The sequence below is a fragment of the Pomacea canaliculata genome, linkage group LG11 (genome assembly GCF_003073045.1).
Source record: "Pomacea canaliculata isolate SZHN2017 linkage group LG11, ASM307304v1, whole genome shotgun sequence".
NCBI classification, from domain to species: domain Eukaryota; kingdom Metazoa; phylum Mollusca; class Gastropoda; order Architaenioglossa; family Ampullariidae; genus Pomacea; species Pomacea canaliculata.
In genome coordinates, this window is record NC_037600.1 from 7019107 (window position 1) to 7040521 (window position 21415).

General features: G+C 36.5%; 1 protein-coding gene across 1 annotated transcript; it reads left to right on the top strand.

Moving 5' to 3' along the window:
* Positions 1-2296: 2296 nt before the first annotated feature.
* On the top strand, positions 2297-19097 carry LOC112574912. The gene is made up of 8 exons (XM_025256285.1): positions 2297-2391; positions 3053-3184; positions 6782-6921; positions 8908-9036; positions 13574-13780; positions 14533-14668; positions 16007-16064; positions 16700-19097. The coding sequence occupies exons 3-8, from the start codon at positions 6798-6800 to the stop codon at positions 16739-16741; spliced, it is 696 nt and encodes a 231-aa protein (XP_025112070.1). The 5' UTR covers positions 2297-2391; positions 3053-3184; positions 6782-6797; the 3' UTR covers positions 16742-19097.
* The last annotated feature ends 2318 nt before the right edge of the window (positions 19098-21415 follow it).

The window sequence follows — 21415 nt, forward strand, 5'->3', positions numbered from 1 at the left end:
TTCATGCTTGCTTTTCTCTCTTTCTGATAAAACTTGACACTTACAAACTGTATGTTGCATAACGGGAAGTGTTTTAACATTTTACTATTGTCATCAATTTCTTATGCTACGGCATAATCTCTGATCACTAATTTTCTGTTTTCTTCAATGGTCAATTGCGAATTTTCGTTTTACTTTTTATGTATAAAAATATTATGTATTCATTTCCTTTACTGATAAATTTGTATCCATTTGTCTTGTGATGATAATAATCAGCAAGATATATACAAGAATAAAGTACCAAACAAGATAATATTTTATTAGAATATAAATTAGAATTTAAATATTACTTACTGTTTTCTTCTCATTTTCTGTTGTTTGAGTACAAATCCACGTGAAATCGAGTGACTCCCCCAAAGAATGTCAATATGGCGCTCTAGTAAACAAAACATAATAGTGGAATTTACACGATGTAACACACGATTGGTTGACCTTTTCACCCTTTAAAGGAGGGAAGTAATCGTTGGAGAAACAAGTCCTAAGGGTTCCCGTGTTCTCTCCTTATGTTTGCACACGGTTGCAAATTGTACTGTGACACCATAGCATCCATCCTATGGCCTCGGTATACAGGGTAGGAAGCGATTTGACGACACCGGTGATGGCCCTGAAAGCTATGTATTATACTAAACTCAGGAGTTTCTTAGTCGTGGTCCAATCTACTAAAGTAACACCCTCTGATGGATAAATTACCATGTCATGTGCTGCACTTGATAGTTCCACTTGGGTAAGTTTGCTGAGCCGCGCTTTCCTTTCACTTCATAGATATACTAATGGGCAGGAAACGTATACATTTGTTGTGTATGTTAGAAGAGTAAATACTTGGTAGCCTTGCTTTTTATGTCTAACGTATGAGCAGTGCGTGTCTTTGTATATGGATACGAAGGTATAAAAGTTCAAGTCTTTGACAATTACGATCCTGTTATAAATGCTATAACTGCCATAAATAAGGAGGTGCTAGCAACTAAAGGAAAAATATGTTTGGCAATAAAAATAAAATTGGCATTTATGTGAAAGAAAAATCTAAGAAATTATTTTTTTAATGCTAAGTGATAAGTTGCCCTGGAGTACCAAAACTATACATTATTTTCAGTATCAACATCTATCAGCCATGAAATTTAGCTCCTTCTTATTCTCAGCTTCACTAGAACCACATCTTCAGTAAACTATTCCAACTAGTGATATTAATTCGTTCCTGATTATCCAATCTTTAATTTCTAAATGCGTTTCGTCGCGATACATACGCCATTTTCTTCTCTGTTTTTTACCCGGGGCAAAGGATATCCTTCAACTATTTCATAGACAGACTTGCCTCCGCTTTTTGCCATGCCCTGAGCGTTGAATAAGTTTCATAACTATCAAACTAAGATGCTTTTGTCCCGTAGTTTTCCATTTTGCCCTGAAACAGCGGCTTTCATTCTCTACATAACTAGGGAAATTTAGACAAAGTTAGTGAATGATCAACTAAGGTATTAATACTTTGAAAGTTGTCATCGTAGTGGCTGTAAGTCACCTTAACCATTTCATGTGCTAACCCTTGTGGTCTAGTTTGAGGCAGAAGGCTTGGTGTCTTACTGAAATATATATTCAGCAAGATATTGTATAGTATGTTGTCGTTGTCTGCCTACTTCCCAGTCACCTCAATCTACATATACATAAAAATGTTGAAACACGAATACCGAAGTGAAACAAGAAACGGTATCCTAAAAATACGTTCTAGGCAAATCCACAACATCGCCAGTTTCTCATAAACTGAAGAAGCACCTCAGTGATTTTCGAAAAGAAAAAAGAGTTTTGAGTTTATTATTATACTAACAACAGATAATACGCTTTTGATGAAGGAGGAGAGGGGATTGATATTTTATGCCGAGCCAGCAGTGAGGGTGTATCATTGAAGACAGCCAGACTGTGAAGAAGTGTAACAAAGGGAGAAAGAACAGCTTGCCTCAGACGAAGCTGTGCCAACTCTTTTATTAAAACAAAGCATTAAGTGTTACATTATTTTATAAACCAGTCCTATCATAGCATTTTAACACTCAAATTGTTAAATATTGTTTCTTCCTGCTCTCCCTCTTTCTGTTGGCAACAGTGTTCCGTACATAATATTGCGTAGTATGTTTTTGTATGATCGTTGTCTGCTTACTTTCTAGTCATCTCACCCTACATAACAGTGTTGAAACTCCAATACATAATGAAACAAGAAACACTGTGCTAAAAATACGATCTAGTCTAATCCACAACATTGCGAGTTTCTCATAAACTGAGGAAGCACCTAAGTAGTTTCAATCAGAAAAACAAGAAGTCTTCTTCACACAATCTGTTTAAGGCTTCGTCGGAATTTGTTAGGTTCCTGAGGTGAGTATTCAGCTTATTATTATCATAACTACAGACGTTTCTTTGCCAATATAGCATAGAGGACACTGTTTACACCACTTTGTGTCCACATAAAAGTCGTTAGAAGTTTAGACCCTCGCCCACATAATAAGCTCTAACTGGACATTTAAAAGATTTAAAATTTACATAATAAAAAACTACAACTTTAACCTTGTATTTCATACTTGTTCTTTTAATCACAAAATTGAATAAAACAATGAGGTTTAAGTATGCAAGTACAACAGCGGTGATGAAGGAGGCCGGGGAATGGGTATTTTCCGCGGAGCAAACAATGAAGGCTTCATCATTGAAGGCAGCCAGCCCTGTAAAGAAGTGTCACAGAAGGAAGAACAGCTTGCCTAAGACAAAAGCTAAGCCCAAGCCATCCAACCTTCACTGTACTGATGACAGGAGGAAACCGCTGTACCATCGGACTGCCCTTGCTTTATTTCTTCTTTTCGAACCGTTTCCCATAATCCTAATCAAGTCGGAAAAGCGTTTCAGTCTGAACTCGCTTACTGCTCAGTTGTAGAATGTTCTTTCTACATGATACTACACGATCAAACAGGTATGATGACTGTGACCATGGCAGTTGATATTTTGACACTGGATGTATTTATTTACTTCTATGCCACTATTTCAGAGTGACATCCTATACAATAGAGGGAGGTGAAAGATCACGTGACATTTATACCTCTAGCACGTCATTTCCGCTTCGTCTCATTGTGTCTACGTGTCCTTCAAATCTCATTGCATTCAAGAGCAGCAGCACAAGGTCTGTAATTTTCTCGTTTTAGTCAATTTCATCCCGTATTACCATATTTATCATTGCCTAGTTACCTTATTAATTACATTAAAAGAACCGGTGATTCCCATGCAGTGACTCACTCCTCAAACTTTAAACTTATTTCGTTTACCAATAAAAGTCTGGAAAGATGACTCAAGCCATTAATGGAACTCATGGTCACAGACCAGTTCGTGTCACAAGACATTTTGACCCCTTACATGGTATTTTAAGTAAAAGACTAAAAGCAGGGAGTATATGAAGTTAAAGAATGTATAAGAATGCGTGGACATAGGTGTTTGGTACAATGTTAGACACAGACACTGTATTTTCCCCATTGAGAATATGAGGAAGGAAAGAAGTGATTCATTCACATGCCAGTCAACCGATTTTAAATATGTTATCCAATGAAATGATTTTATAAGCACTGCATCAAACTAAATAATAATTCAAAATAGAAAGGCCCCAAGACCCATCACAGATAAAGTAAAACGGGGAGACTCACCCACACCCCACATGTTAAAAAAGTTGAAAGGAAGCATTTCACCTTCCAACTGCTTTTTAAAGAAATACCAAGTGATAAGGTATCCTGAAGTGCCGAAGCTATACATTCTTTTTAATATCATTATCAAAGTCATGAAATGTAGCTCGTTCTTCTTATTCTGAGCTTTCCTAGGATCACATCGTCAGTACTATTCCAACTAGTCATATCCGTTCCTATGCTATAAATATCCATCTTTCTTTTCTAAATACGATTCGTTGCGATAACATTTTCGCAATTTTCTTCTCTGCTTTGCCCTGGGGCAGATGATATCCTCCAACTATTTCATAGAGGTACTTGCCTCCGCTTTTTGTCCTGGCCTGAGTGTTGAATCCGTTTCATAGCTATGAAACTAAGATGTTTTTTGTCCCGGAGTTTTCCATTTTGCCCTGAAACAGCGGCTTTCATTCTCTACATAACTAGGGGAATATAGACAAAATTAGTGAATGATCAAGTGAGGCATTAATACTTTAATATTTGCCATCGTACATAGTGGCTATAAGTCACCTTCACCATTTCATATAGTAACACTTGTAGTCTAGCTTGAAGCAGATGATTGGATTTCTTAATGAAGGATATATCCAGCAAGATATTGTGTAGGATGCGATCGTTGTTTGCTTACTTCCCAGTCACCTCAACCTACATAAGAGTGTTGAAACTCGATTTCCGAAGTGAAACAAGAAACGCTATCCTAAATACAAGTTCTACGCAAATGCACAACATGGCGAGTTTCTCAAAAACTGAAGAAGCACCTCAGTAATTTTCGAAAAGAAAAACAAGAAGAAGTATTCTCCACACAACTTGTTTAACGGCCGTCAATTTTTAGGCTCGTGAGGTGAGTTTTGAGTTTATTATTATAATAACAACAGAAGTTTCTCTGCTAATGTATCATCAATGTCGCTATTTTCACCACTTTGTGTATCGACCAGGAAGTCGGTAGAAGTTAAGTGCGCAAATGTAACCTACCCCGACAGAATGAGTACCAACTGGAAAACTTAAGAGATCTTAAACTTACGTAATTAAAATATACATGGTTGACCTTTTATTTTACACTTCACTTATTCTATTAATCACAAAATGAAGTGGTTATGCTTGTACTTCATCATGTTTCTGGGAAGTGAAAGAATAATTAAAGATTTTCACAACTTCTGCAGAACCGCCACACGCTGATTATTAACGATTCCAATTAATTTCCAAATGCTGTTCTATCAATTGCACTCAAGCACTCAGTGAGCATGATGAGAGATTTCTTCCGCTTGCCAGCCCTACAGTACGAGCAGTGGTATATGTTGATAGAAGACAGTTCTCTAATGTTTCTCATGGGATCGCCATCTTCATGTAAAAAAAAAAGACATTCGAAGGTGACACAGTCCACGTGGTACCGAATTAAAGGTGGGAGCCGGCCAGCTACGCAGGTGATACACACACTGTCAAAGGATTTCAAGTAAAAACAATTACCAGGAGTAGCGAACCCAATTCATTAGCGAGGCCTACAACAGCACATTCAATTTTCTCTTTGTCTTGTGACTTATTACTTCGTATAGTTCCATCCAGGTATCACGTGCACTGCCTCTATTTCATTTCATTCACATAATTTTATTATACTCAGTCTTCTTCAGCTTTGTTTATATTGAAATTCTTTGTTCTAATCTCTTACCTTTACCATAACACCCTGAACAAACGCGTGTTTGGTGACAACAATGCGAGGTTGAAGGTCTGTACTGATCCACAGCTACTTGCTGTCAAACAGTTTGATCGTTTTTAACTCCATAACTCATTTTTTCCCTGAAGTGTATTTAGGCTTTCCCTGTTTCTGTAACTTCATTGTCAACTCAGAATCTGTCACAAACAACTGCTATTGTCTTAAAACAACTTCGCAGTGCCTCGGTCTTGCTATTCCCCCACAACTTAATCTCTAAAGCTTTTGGTTGAACATTTGTCACGTTTTGTGATTATCTTAGGATACGATGAACCAATCTCAGATCTCCCCAAGGGAAGCCTGAATATGCGTGAAAACGTATTTGAGAGGAGAGAGAGAACGAGAGAGAGCTATAACATTTGTACAAAAACCAATTCTTTAGAGTAGAACATGTTGATACCGGAAGACGAATTCGTTATTGAGATCACAATTATTAAAGTCACAAAGAAAAAATACAAACAGATTACTATATCTATTCAAGAACTTTTTGTAGCTGTCATTACATTATCAATGTCTAATATAAACAAAGCTAGTAAATGATCAAGTGAGGTATTAATACTTTGATATTTGCCATCGGACATAGTGGCTATAAGTCACCTTCACCATTTCATGTGGTAACCCTTGTGGTCTAGCTTGTAGCAGATGGTTGGATGTCTTAATGAAATATATATTCAGCAGTATATTGCGTTTTACTTTTTTGTATGATCGGTGTCTGCTTACTTCACAGTCACCTCAACCTACATGAAAATGTTGAAACTCGAATACCGAAGTGAAACAAGAAACGCTGTGCTAAAATAGGTTCTAGGCAAATCTACAACGTGGCAAGTTTCTCAAAAACTGAAGAAGCACCTCAGTAGTTTTCGAAAAGAAAAACAGCAAGAAGTCCTCTGCACGCAATTTGTTTGAGCTTCCGTCATTTTTTCAGACTCGTGAGGTGAGTTTTGAGTTTATTACTATAATATCAACAGAAGTTTCTCTGTTAATGTAGCTTCAATGTCGCTATTTTTCACCACTTTGTGTATCGACATGGAAGTCGGTAAAAGTTCATGCGCAAATGTAACCTACCCCGACTGAATGAGCACGAACTGGAAAATGTAAAACATTTAAAATTCACGTAATTAAAATCTGCAGGGTTGATCTTTTATTTTATACTATACTTATTTTTTTAATTACAAAAGTAAATAAGTAAATGAGGTTTAAGTGTGCAAGTACAACAGCTGTCAGAAGATCATAAATGAAGTGAGCAGTTGACCTCTTCACGTTTGCCTTAATTCGTCCTTTGTCCAATTCTGTATATCTCTAAGAACACTTGATGTTTTTTACGTACATTTAATACCACTACTTTCAGAGTGATATCCTGTACAATGGAAGGAGGTGGAAGATCACGTGACATTTATACCTCTAGCACGTCATTTCCGCTTTGTCTCATTGTGTCTACGTTACTCTTGAGCATTCAAATCTCATTGAATTCAAGAGCTTTAGCACAAGGTCAGTAATTTTCTCATTTTAGTAAATTTTATCCCGTTTTAGCATATTTATAATTGCCTAGTAGTTATTGTAGACTAATTGTTTGTAAAATGCATAGTAATGTCATTGACTATAATACACAGTAATTTTGCCTTGTTGAAGAGACGAAATATGAAGATATTTATTTGTAATCTTCTTAGTCAAATTGTGTGTTTGTGTGGTGCACATAACTGATATCTCATACCATCTGTTTAGATTTTTTTTCTTTAATAAAGAGCACGTCAATGATTATGATCAGCTTGTGTATGCTGCTCCAAGTTTGTTTTCCATTTCCTAAATAGTCAGTCTTATTTTTAAATGAAAGAAAAAAATACATCTTCTACAAAGTCTTTAACACTGTCAAAGTCCGGACAATACCTAAAATTAAACCGTAGGGTAAGAACGGGAGACGAATTAATCTTTTTTAGTTTTGAATTTCCTCTTTGTTACAAACCGCATCACCGTCTCTCGCCCCTAATGTACCCAGGGTACGCCTGGTGTACGTGAGCCTGGCGCTGACAACAGGTCAGAGGACTAAATGTAAAATGATAGACGCCGGGCACTCCTGTTAGTAATATACTAATGTTCTTGTGCTTAATGAAGCACGTTAGTATGACTGCTTCTTCGCCCTTCAAAGAATTAGAATTTGTAAAAATAATCAAGGATACATTGACAAAATTATGTGAATGACACATTGCTTAGTTTTACAAAACTAACATAAGACTGCTGTATTTAGAATTAGTTTTGCGTCTCATCCATCTGTTATTATACACTAAGTTGCCCGTAGCCTGTAGCATTTTAATTCATTCTGTTTTTATAGGCCCTCTCACAAACTTTAATTCGAAGTGAAAGCGAAGATCAACATACGTATACCCAAGAAATCATTTATAAACCAAACAGGAAAAGGAAACAAAGAGGAATGAGAAAAAAAGAGTTTAAAAGAGGAGCTAATCATTCCTTTCGACATTGGCTATTGTAGAAAAAAAAAGGTTTTACAAATATCAATAAACATAGTACATAGCACTGTACTAACAGAGACATAATTACGCATAGTTGTGGTGATTTGCTTCAAAAAACTGAAAACGCACTTGTTTAGTAAGCATTATTCCTAACAACCTTTCCCATAATGCTAGTCCTTATTCACACCATTCCTCTTGCAATGTCATGGTTTCTCTCAGCTCTTGTTATTGTTATTTGGTTGAATTTTGTGTTTTCTGTATTTGATTTTATTGTTCGTTTAGTATGGTTGTTTATTTTTGTACAGTTCATATGTTATTTGTTTTCCTGTTCCTCGTATGCTGTCCATGTTTTGTTTTTGTACTTAAGCGCTAAGTGCATCCTCCTAAGGAGTGTGAGTATGTGCTTTACAAATTTTGCATTTTTTATTTTGTTTTAAATTATTATTATTATTATTTTATTTTTATTATTATTTTTTAGGCATGTAGTATCTAAACTGTAAAACCAAGTTGGTTAATCTAGTATTAAAGTTTTTTTGTTTCTCTTTAGATCGAAGTAAGTATTTTTACAGTGTTCTAAAATACTAAATATAAAAATATATGTCTGCTTTCTTGACAATTATACCATTACAACATATCATTACAACAAGATAGAAAAATCTTTATCGAAGTGGAGAAATGTTTTAATGGAGGCACCCTCTGAATTAAAAATACTAAAATATATCTCCACTGAACAGTCGATAAAAATTAAATAATAGATAAATACAGAGAAAACAGAGAGGGAAGACAGAGAAGGACAGAAGGTAGTTATAGGGTTAGAATATCCTGATCTCGATAGTCCCTTACTTTACTTAAAATAAGAAATGCAGCTATGAAAAACTTATTTGCAAACCAGTCTACAGTGTGAGGTTAACATAGTACTTTGTACAGCTTTTACCCATAGTAGACTTTGGCTTCGTTCAAATTTACTGTAAACCACGATCACACAAATGTGTTTTCTTTGACTTTACAGCGAAAACGAAAGCAGCCTGCAATATTTCAAGTGTCAAGGAGAACGAACCTGCAGCATTGACTTGCGTCTTCAGCTACGATATCAGTGTTACTAAAGACAACTTCGAAGTGGTCCGTCCTGATGGCAAAGGTAAACTTTAATAAACCAGCTCTTCCTCTGGTTACCTTGACATGAACCTTTTTCCAATGCACCTTCGATGACGGTTTTCGAAAGAGTATCGGTCCAGATAACACGAACGAATCCGACCAGTTTACCCCGCTTGACGGGGGTTTCTGTTGTCCTACAAGTGTTGCAACTAGGCTTGTACTCAATCACTGGATTTACGTTTATTTCTTCAAGATCCAGATATCCTATTCAATAACTTGTTCTCGAATGCCTGGATTCTTCTTTCCGTAACGTTTAGATGATAAATTAGGATTGATACTACGACTTTGAAGTAAACGATGCTATGGCTACTTCAGATGTCGATCGTAGCCATTGCCACTGTTGCCATTATCATTAACCGGATATGCGTTGTACATCTTCTATCTTTGAAAAACGTTTATCCGAGTACACATGGCTGTTTACCTTTTAGATGCCCTTCTCCATTCCTATATATCCGTTTTGAAGTTTCCAATAACCATAACATGTTCTTGTCAGTCCTGCTCTTCATTGAATATGCGTTTGTACTGTTCGTCAAATTTATTGGTGAAATCTGTGGTGCTGCTCGCTAAAAGATCCATGTTAGCAAGCAGCGTTTGAAATATAAGTATATTAGTAGATCCTCTTTGATGGTAGTACAGTGATCTTGCATAATGTTCTCCAAAAAGATTTTGAAGAATGGAGGTGAAATGAGGAAATGAGAGAGTTTAAGATCCACGACATGTGGCCAAGATGTCTACAGGTACGTGTGATGCAAACCTTTACATGGACCAATGCGACCAAAGACGGGAAGGAATTGTACTGCAAAAATGTGTCAGCTAAATGCCTGTTGCAGATGATTATAAAGACGTACTGACGAGATCTTCTGTAAAGTGTATCGTACCGATTTAATAAAAAAAATGTTTGAATTATTAAAAAAGACATGAAAATAATCATGCGAGAAAGTCGTTTTATATGCTAATATTTTAGCTGGATTTTTAACATTATCAAATCAGGCGTTTTTTTTAATTACTTAACTATATAATTAATTTCTTTTACTAGTTATCATATTCTAACTTAACGTAGTTTCAGAATTTAATTTGCTTGAAAGACCCTTGTACGTGTATTCAAAACTAAATATATATATATATAAAACGCTTTATTTTCTAATCAATATACAATTTGGTGTTCAAATTAACACAAATAAATTAAAAATTTACGTTGAAGTATTAAAATTAAATAGAAACAACTGCAATAAACAAAGATAAATATTCAATGCACTGCAAAGAATAGTGCCTTCTGCAGTTACTGCTCAGCTTGTTTGTTTGTTTGTTTTTATGCGGTGCGAGCAACTATGGCTATATCGCGGCAAAAGGTAGTTCTGACTTTAAAGGATTAGGGATTAGTCTTCCCAAGTCATATAAATATGATATTTTGTAAAGAACCAACATAGTAAGTAAAAGATGTAAAGAGGTGAATAAAGTATAAAAAGGGTTGGTGAAACCCAAATTGTTTATATTTGATGGTAAATTCCTATCTGCTTTAAAAAAGAAAAGATTGCTGCCGATGGGACGGATCTAAATAAGGAAAATATAAACTTCTCTGTAAAAAACTGATAACGGGTGGTCTGAAGCTTCGGACAGATAATCAGAAACTGTAAAAGATTAAAATTTCCGCTACACCAGGGACAAACAGGTGGTGGTTCACCTCGCAAGAGGTGTCCTTGCGTGGCATAGGTGTGTCCTGTCCTTAATCTTGTAAGAACTACCTCCTCCCTCCTCGAAAGGTGACAAGAAGGTAGGCGGTCGGAAAGGCAGGGAAGGGGGCATATAACTTGTTTTGGCCTAGAGTGTCCCAGTGGCGTTGCCATAAGGACTGAATGTAAGCTGAGAATAAAGGTTTGAAGTTTGATGAGATAAGTGACTGTATTTTACCAGGGGACTGACATGCAGCCTTGGCAGCCTGGTCTGCTCTAACATTGCCTGCGATACCAGCATGGCCAGGAGCCCAAATAAAAACAATGTCCTTGTTTCACTGAATCTGTACCACAAGGGGGTGGTCAGAATCATTTGAGAGGAGAGCTTGGAGTGCAAAAAAAAGAGTCTGAAATAATCAAAAACGTGTGCTCCAAAGAGCGGTGAGCATGCTGCCAGGCAAGCAAGATGGCATGGAGTTCTGCTGTGAAAATAGAACATTCGTCTGCCAGTCGGACTGAAGCAGACCGTTGCGGATCACAGGACGGAACTGCTGCCGCCGTGACTGGACCACTACTTGGGATTTTAGAGCCATCTGTAAACACAAGGCATAATTCAGGATAGTCAGAAATGAGTTCATAATAGTGTTGGAGATATATGGGGTCACTAGTGTTCCCTTTTTTAAAAGCTGTGAGATCAAAACGGATCTCTGGAACCTGAAAGGTCCAAGGAGGGGCTGTTAGATGAGAAAGAGGCTCTACCTGATTAATATCTACTCCGGCAGCTTGTAGGTGAGGTGCTACTCGGAGTGATAGAGGCTTTTGCTCCTTGGTACGAATGGGATACACGCTGAGGTCTGAAGATACGCAGGGTTTCCAGGATGAGCTTTTAAACGACAGGCATAGGATAGCATGAGTTTCAAACGACGGAGAGAAAGTGGGGCTCACCAGCTTCTGTGTACAAACTTTGGACAGGAGTGGTGCGAAAGGAACCCAAACAGATGCGGAGCCCTTGGTGATGAATAGGATCGAGAATTTTGAGGTAGGACTCTCGAGCAGAGCAATAGATGATGGATCCGTAGTCTAGCTTGGAGCGGACCAGGGCACGGTAGAGACGTAGCAGGACCGTGCGGTCCGCCCCCCCCCCCCAGCTGACATGGCCAACTACTCTAAGAAAGTCCAAAGCTTTTTGGCATGAAAGGCGTAGAGATTTAATATGAGATAGAAAGGACAGTTTACAGTCAAAGATGACCTCAGGGAATTTTACTTCCTGGACCACTTTGAGTACCGTGCCGTTGACAAAAATAGATGGGTTTGAAAAGATACCTCTCATTTTGCAAAAGTGAATGCATACTGACTTCGTAGGAGAAAAATTTAAACCGTTTTCTGTCACCCACCTTTGTACAGCATTTACGCACAGTTGCACCCGACTTTCGAGGCATGGTAGGGAACGGCCTCGAATGCAGAGAGAAAAGTCATCTACATATAACGAGGCCTCCAAACCTGGACAAACATGTTTCAAGATAGAGTCCATTTTTATATTGAAAAGAGTTGGAAAGAGAATGCTGCCCTGAGGGACGCCCATTTCCTGTTCCCGAGGATCAGATAAGATAGACCCCACTCTTACTTGAAAGAGGCGATGTGAGAGAAATTTTTTTTATGAAGAGTGGCATACGACCCCGAAGCCAAGGGCATGGAGGTCCAGCAGAATACCCTGCTTCCAGGTAGTGTCGTATGCCCTCTCCAAATCAAAAAACACCCCTAATACATGCTCTTTGCCGACATCCCTGACAAAGGTTTCAAAACGGACCAAGTGGTCCAGGGTGCTTCGGCGTTTTCTGAAGCCACACTGCAGGTTGTAGAGGAGACCTTGAGATTCAAGGTGCCAGGTGAGCCGAGCATTCACCGTGCGTTCAAGAGTTTTGCATAGACAACTAGTGAGAGCGATAGGGCGGTAAGAGTTTGGATCAGAGGGGAGCTTTCCCGGTTTTGAGATGGGTACCACAACTGCCTCTCTCCACAAGGGAGTGAAACAGCCGGATACCCAAATAAAGTTAAAAATGTCGAGAAGGAGGAGAGATACCTGTGGAAGATGAGTAAGCAGTTGATAAGAAATGTTGTCTGGGCCTTGTGCAGAGTCTTTGCACTTTTGAAGGGCCTGTTGTAGTTCAGAAATAGAAAAAGGAAGATTGTACTTTTCGGAGTTATCGGAAAAGTTACTGTTACAGTTTTGTACAAAGGGCAAAGATCTATCTTTTGGAGTAGGTCTGGCAGAGACATCTGTTCTTTTTCTTCTTTTTTTTTTTTTGGCTTTGTTGTTGTTTTATTCTTTTCTGATGTCCACATCATCAGTTTGAGAAAGATTGTCAAAGCTCATTATTATTAGTGTCTTGTGATCAAGCCCTAAAAGTCTTCACTGCCTTTCCTCCGCAGATATTTACAGTTACATACTCACATTATACTATCATTCCATTTTGTTGACAAAAGACTTACCTCTTCTTGTGCGGCTGTAGTTAGGGATAGTAAGTGTTATGTTAGAGTTTTGTCTGGCACAAATCCCTCGTCGCGGGACACTGTCATTTGTGAAGCGTGAAACCATGCTCCTCATATTTATCAAACCTTAAGTTTAGTAATTCTAACATTTTATGTGTTAATTGTTGTCAATCTTTTTTTGATTTTGAACAAGACTAAACTCGGTGTGTAATCGTGATCGCACGCTCCGCACACAACCACAACTTGTCAAATCTTTTTAAAACGCCACACTCACACACACACACACACACACACACACACACACGTGCATGCAAACTACATTTAAAGCATAAAATCAAAGGCCATTTGCCATCATTTCAGGCCCTAATGTTGCAAGTTGCACCTGGACAAACGGCAAACTGGAGTGTACCACAACCACAGGGTTCGACGTCAACAAAACAGTCACAGATCACGTGATCATCAGGTTATCACAAGCCACACCTGCTCACACCGGACAATACGCTTGTCGTCTGCAAGGTTCTGATGACGGCGGCTTCACGCACTGTGATTTTGTCGTCATGCCAGGAGGTAGACATCAAAACATCTCACTCTTACTTTCTCTTCTTTAAAAAACTCGACTCACTCTCTATCAACCACCTGAACAGAACACGGTAGTACCCAGAAGTGATGTATAAATAGAACACTATTTACTGCACGTGATGAGTGTAATTCATTTACTATTTCTACAGTAATTATTCTTTATATCATGTTACTTTTACATTGCAATTCCAAATCGTCTCTTAAATCGACTAGTCATTTATCAGTTTATAATATTGACATTTAACTAGTTTTAAGGTACCAATTAATAGCGTAATAAACATAAGCCCTATTTTGTTTACGATTTAAAAAACCGCACTGAAGTGAGTGCTACTCTTTATCCTGAGTATTAACGTTTTGTTTTCCATGTAAACTGTTTCAACAAAATTTTAAAACAAACTAAAATCTCTTTTTATTGAAAGATAGAAAGTAACTTCCAATATCTCAGGAGAAAGTATCTGTCTAGACCTCTAACCTTCCTACCTTTGCTCTCTGTATAACACAATGAGCTACTTACTTAAGCAATGGACAAATTGTTTGCATAAATTTTGTAACAGTATAGACGATGCCACATTGCAATAGTCAAGCAGCGGAAAGCAAGTTTTGCGATTATGATGTAGAGATTTGTTCTACTTACATTTTCACAAGAGGTACGGTTGTCGAGATAACACGTGAAAATATAAAAAGTCTACACACTGTATGTTCATCACAGGTTTTCTTTTAATTTGTGTTTTGATTTTCAGATCCACACGACGACTCTTCCGCAGGTGTAGCTGCAGCGGTTGTTATTCCACTGCTGGTGTTGATAGTCTTAGTAGCCGCCATTCTTTTTGTACTGTGGAGAAGAGGGAAAGAGAGTCTTACCAAGAGTGGACCCATGTATATATTTAATGACTTTAAAAATTCACAATACATGTTGAAAATAATTTCCTAATAAACATACATCAGTCAATCCTTATTACTTTCTAAGATATATTATTATTACTTATTAATGCTCTTTAATTCTAAACTCAGTCATGAGAGAAAGTTCTTTGTTTTGATGATTAGCTTAAAAATAATGAAGTGTACAGTTTTACACATAACTGCTTTCACTCTATCAACAGTTACTGAGGCTAATATTCCATAAATCTATATTTATATATATCTTCCACAGTCACACTTGTCTTCACCAGGTGGGCTCAGCCACCATCACTGTGATTTGTTTTTATCCTTATGTCACAATCTGTGACACACACACATGTTAGTTTATCAAAGATGGGCTACAATATACGACATTTCATCGCATTAGTGAAAAGGTCGTAGGTTTGAAATGCATTATTTCTATTTTTTATCTCCCTTTCGTTTAATGGGAAGCGTGATAAACTGTGTAATGATTAACATAGTCATGCGATTCCATATTTTAGGCTGGTGAGTCAATAATTTACTTTAAGTTTAATATGCATGAAGCTGCATAACGTGGCATGTAAAACAAAATTATTTAATGCTTGAACTCTCTATTGTCTAAATAGACATGGGTGCAGTTAATCTCGCTTGAGTTATACAAGAATAAGACATTTAGAGTTCTTATAAACAGGAATATTTTGTGTACTAGTCAAAAAATATTTCCTTAAATAAATTACGAAAAATAAATTGTAATAATTAGAAAGGTACTGAAACATCCCCAAACTAAACAATGACATAGTCACTTTGAGTGCTTTTGGTACAGTGGTCCCACACAAAATGTTAACGAAATTTGTGATCAGTATATCAGTGCAAAGATAGGCATTGCTTTTCAGCGAAAAAAACATAAACTAAACAGTAAACTATACATCATTGTTATACTGCATAGCGACAGCATGTACATTCACCTTGACTGACTTTTTTCACAAATGATCTTCAAAATATCGCACCTGATGTCTCTTTTACTTTGCACATATAGTATCCCATTCCATTTTGCTTTTCTATATAAACTTTAAAATAAATTTGTATAAAAGCACTAAACACATTTAGGCACAACCGAAGTCGTCTACATGAAAGAAAAGAGATAAATGAATAAATGAATTATATTATCAATAAATTTATCATCGCGACAAAATATAATGACAAAAATAAAATACATGTAGACACGTGCAGCTTAAACAAAATAGTCATCAAACGAGAAAGACATCATTCATAAAGCAAGTGATAAAGGTCTTGATTGTGGACCAAAAGGTCATCATGCTGCTTTATTTTTTGCAGTAAAATAACCCGCACACAACCATCATCTCCGAAGAGGAAGCAAAGGATGTCTAGGGAGGTAATCATGATCATTAACTATTAGAATCTTATAATAGTAAAAGCTAAGATGCTCGAACGCGTAAAACAGATGAGCTTCTTTAGGAACCGAACGTGGATTACTGATTCTTACACAGGTTTCCCGAGAAGTTACATCAAAGTTTATTTGTATCTAAATCTTCTTAGTATCATGAATTGCAATGACTTTTAAACTGTTATAATGTAGCCAATTTTCAATTTTGTTTACGTGAAGAAAGTACATGTTGCTGTAGGGTATTTTTTCAGTAAAAAAAAAGGACTTGTGACATTGCAACGACTGTTCATCGCTTTGTTTTTCTTTAGCTGGGAGGAGAGTGAGGAAAATAAAAAAAAATAATTTCACATTATATATTATAAAAAAATAATGTTCTCAAAAAGTTTTCACTTAGGTATTTTCAAGAAAATATTATTTATTATTTTCATCTTAATTTTAGTTTAGGAAACCAGAATAGTATTCAAGCATATTATACTTTTTGTAAAATATTGCATAAACATTAAATCTTTGTAACAGCATGAAAACATAAACAAAGATAACACCAGAATATAGATGATTTGTTTAAACTAATGAGGCATACAGCTTACCTATTGGCCATAAGATATTGTGAACTCTATTTTCAGTATAAAAGGACACCCGCTCCACGCGTGCTCGGGACGCAGTGAAGGAAAGCGGCCCACTCCAGCTCAAGTAGCGCTGAGCTATTTTAAGACCACCTTGCTCTCACGTGACATGCAAATGTCGGGTTCAGGCCAAGTAAAGACAAGACAAGACAAGTTTTTTTTATTTCACAGAAAAACATAAAATACACACAAATAGCACATTATGTAAGTGCATAGTTAAGGTAGCACGGTCTTTTCGCAGTATCTCATCAAAACAGGTCATCCATGGTATTGTACACAAGGTCTTTTTCTCTCCTCGATCCCCTACCCACATATATATGCATATATAAAGGTACATAAACACAAGCCATAGTCTTACAGGTCATCTGTTGCGCCGTATATTGTACTAAACAAAGTCTTTCTTTGTTACAAAAGAATCAAAGCAAAACATTTTAAATTAAATGGACAGTCAATGTTTTCAATAAAGAAAGAGCCCAGGGACAGATGGATTTTGTTATGAACTAAAAAGAAATTCTAAAAAAAAAAAAAAACAATCCGGAAAACTTTGTAGGTGGAATGTCCCCTACTCACGAAGAAAGTATTCTTACTTGTCTAGCAAGACGAGAGAAATATAAGAATGTTTGAAAAACTAGCGTGCTAACACACTTTTGAATATTGTCTGTAAACTGTAACATGTTGCACTTGTAAATGTATAAAATCACTCTTACCAAATATACATCAGATTTTTTTGTGACATAATGAAACAAACTAAATTAGTAGACATTAAATAGCATTACGCATTATGCACATTAAACAAAAACAAAACAAAACAAAACTATGGATTGTCACAAAACACAAAAACACAAATGTCACAAAACACAAACACAAAAGAGAGAAAGAGAAGAAAAAAAAAGGAAGAGGAATGTGGAAAAGAACAGGATTCGCGGGCTCCTCATTAGACCACAATGTAAATGCATTCTCACTTAAAAACAAAATACACAGACAGAAACATTCAATGTGTGAAGAAAAGCTGCTTACATGGTATCCATTTTAGTGCAAAACATTCTGGCTTACTATTTATTGTGTAGTAATATTTTTCTACATGATATCTTTTTTTTTTATTTCCAATACAAATGAGTTCACACTTAGATGAATATTGAAACATTTGCACCGATAAATATAAAACTTTGCCATAATTAGAATAAGGCTGAATATCTTATCTGTCATAAGCTCATTTTGGACTCCAAATAGGATTAGCTGTTTCTTTACTTCTATCTGCTCACAATGAGCACATTTTTCTTTTAACTTAGTAAAGAGATACTTCCAAAATTGTTTAACAATAATACAATCAAAAAACAAGTGTTCTATAGATTCCCTTGACTGAGTGCAGAAGGTGCAAAGATCTGAGTCTCTAAGTTTTATTTGATATAATAGTGTGTTTGTAGCTAAAACACGATGCAGAATACGATATTTAAACCACTGAAGTTTTGTATCCATTGTAACAATAAAAAGGTGAGCAAATATTTGTCCCCACTGAAGGTCTGGAGAAACTTTTTCCCATTTTCTAATGCATGTAGGAGGCGTCTGTGGACACAACAGTTTATTATATATAACTTTTGTGCCTTTTTTTATGCTTGATTATGGCTAACAGTGATGCATAGCATGTAGTATTTCTGTCTGATTGTTTCCATAAGTGACCAATCTTTCTTTTATATCTGACAATGGCCATGATTCTACTGTAATATTCGAGAAAGTTTATATTTTTGACATGTATTTGTTGGAATATTTCAAATTTCATAGGTATTCCATTATTATCAAGTAAATCCCCAATTTTCATAATATTACAGTTTAACCATTTTTCTACTGTTTTTTGTGTATCATTTTTGGACAGAAAAGTATTAAAAAATAACAGTTCATGTAGAAATTCTGTAAGTGACAAGGGGGTATATCTAATGCAAAAGTCTGAAAAAATAGCAAATACATCTTTCCAAAATACATTTGTTTCAGCAATATTTTCCAGAAAGTATCCTCCATACTGTTAAAAATTTAAAATCTGTGGATGAATTGAATTCAAAAGGTACTTCCAGCCTGCATTTCATGTACAAATCTTCCTTATCCATCTCAGCTTGAGTGCATTATGAAAAGCATTAATATCCATTACCTTTAGTCCCCCTTCTGAGTATTTCTGATAACAGGATGTTCCTGATAAAGCAGAATTACTAATATGCTCAGATCACTGCTGGTGTGCAAATTAAAGTTATTTAAGTGCTAATTACAACTGATTTTGCTTTATTTGATTTGGCTTGATTAATACCAAAACTCTCATAACTTAATGTCTTATGTCTTCATGCTACATTTTGCTGTAAATACTTTATACGGTCTGTTTTTCAAAATAAAATGTTAAGTGAAAAATGTCAAATTCCTTCTTACGTCTTACTTAATGCGTGTTGCGATTGCCTGAATTTTATGACAAACTGGAGACCTAATGAGAGGGACAAATGAAAAGCTTCCAGCCAGTTTTTTAAAAAAAAGTAAAAGTTTATGGAAGGTGTTGAAAATCTAATAATCTGAGTCCAGATGGTCGAGGTCATGCATATAGTGAGCGAAATGTCCGTCTCAGTGGCAACAGAATTCGTGTTTTAACAGTTGATGTCCTTTGTCAGACGTGGCAGTTAGTTATCCGATTCTTGTCGAAGTTGGAGTAAAATCTTCTCAGTTGCTGGTGTAGAAGGTCAACTCACTGTTGGGGTAGAGTGGGTAGGTGGGGCAGACGGAGAGCGAGAGGTTGAAGTTCCCTGCTGTCTACCATTGTTCTTGTGTCTCGGTTGCAGGTGGAGCTGCAGACAGTTTACATGTTGCTCTTCTGGGGAGAGTGTTGTTGTTGTTGTTGTTGTTGTTGTTGTTGTTGTTGTTGTTGTTGTTGTTGTTGTTGTCCCCCGCTCGAATCACGTCATTGTGTTTCCCGTCCTTCTGTTAATCTAATGAATTTTTTATCTAGTGTACCAATGTGACCATTTTCAATTTCATTTTTAATCACAAATATTTCCAGCATTTTTAGAGTCTACCACCTGATATAGACCACACATCTACACATCATGTTGTTAGTTTTTGAATCTTGAGACGGCTGAGAGCTTAAATTGACATCATAATTATTAAAGTCACAAAGAAAAAAAGACAGACAGATAAGTATATCTAGTCAAGACCTTGTTGTAATTGTCATTAGGTTATCAATGTCTAGTTTTGTTATTATGTTAGAAATGCAGCGGGCGTCTGTCTACGATCAGGTATTTGGCATCAACGGAAGCCTCTCTCTGTTCAAAAGACTCATTAAAAAGTTATACTAAACTCAGGAGCTTATTTAGCGGGGTCCAATCTACTAAACTAACACCGTCTTACAGATAAATTACCATGTCATATGCTGCACCTGATAGTTCCACTTGGGTGAGTTTGCTGAGCAGCGCTTTCCCTTCACCTCATGGAGATACAAATGGGTCAGAAACGTATACATTTCTTCGTGTATGATAGTAGGGTAAATACTTGCTTTTTACGTCTATCGTGTGAGCATGCATGTCCGTGTGTTTGTATATGAATAAAGAAGTTATAAAAGTAAAAGTCTTTGACAATTACGATCCTCTTATAAATAACTGCCATAAATAACGAGGTGTTAGTAACTAAAGGGAAAAATATGTTTTGCATTAAAAAGAAAGTTAGCATTTATGCGAAAGAAAAGTCTAAAAATTTATTTTTAAACATACCAAGTGATAAGTTGCCCTGGAGTGCCAGAATTGTACATTCTTTTCAATATCATCATGTAAAAGCCATGAAATGTAGCTCGTTCTTGTAATTCTAAGCTTCGCTAGGATCACATCGTCAGTAAACTATTTAAACTAGTAATATCCGTCCTGAATATTCCATCTTCAATTTCTAAATGTTTTTGTCGAGATAACATGCGCTATTTTCTTTTCTGTTTTGCCCTAGGGCAAAGGATATCCTCCAACTATTTCGTAGAGGGACTTGCCTCTGCTTTTTGCCTGGGATGATCGTTGAATTCGTTTCATAGCTATTAAAAAAAGATGTTTTTTGTCCCGGAGTTTTCTGTTTTGCCCTGAAACAGCGGCTTTCCTCCTCTACATCAGTGGTTCTCAAAGTGTGGTCCGCGGACCACTAGTGGTCAGCGGGCATAAGTCAGGTGGTCCGCGGCTGACAGTCGTCATGTGTCAGCAAAGTGATGTTTAAAGTGATGCATTCCTCGCATTAACATTTTAATTACAAAGAACGAGGTATAAGTAGTTTTATGTCAATTTATTACTATACTACTGTCACAAAAGGACATTTAGTTTTGAATTAAAATGAAACAAATGCGGCAATTTAAATTTGAAATTCATAGTACAGACTGATTTTTAGGCCTTGGTGGTCCGCCACAGCTTTTACTTAAGTAAGGTGGTCCGCGGTCCGAAAAACTTTGAGAACCACTGTTCTACTACATAACTAAGGGAATATAAACAAAGCTAGTAAATGATCAAGCGAGGTATTAATACTTTGATATTTGCCATCGTACATAGTGGCCATGTCACCTTTACAATTTCATATGTTAACCCTTGTGATCAAGCTTGTAGCAGATGGTTGGATGTCTTAATGAAATATATATTCAGCAGTATATTGCGTTTTACTTTTTTGTGTGATCGGTGTCTGCTTACTTCACAGTCACCTCAACCGACATAAAAGAGTTGAAACTCG

Bases quoted from the DNA above. Each gene is read 5' to 3' on its own strand.
- LOC112574912 (XM_025256285.1), top strand. From the start codon at position 6,798: ATGGAAGGAGGTGGAAGATCACGTGACATTTATACCTCTAGCACGTCA. The intron at 6,922-8,907 runs GTCAGTAATTTT...TTGACTTTACAG, and splicing joins TTCAAGAGCTTTAGCACAAG to CGAAAACGAAAGCAGCCTGC. The intron at 14,669-16,006 runs GTATATATTTAA...TATTTTTTGCAG, and splicing joins CTTACCAAGAGTGGACCCAT to TAAAATAACCCGCACACAAC.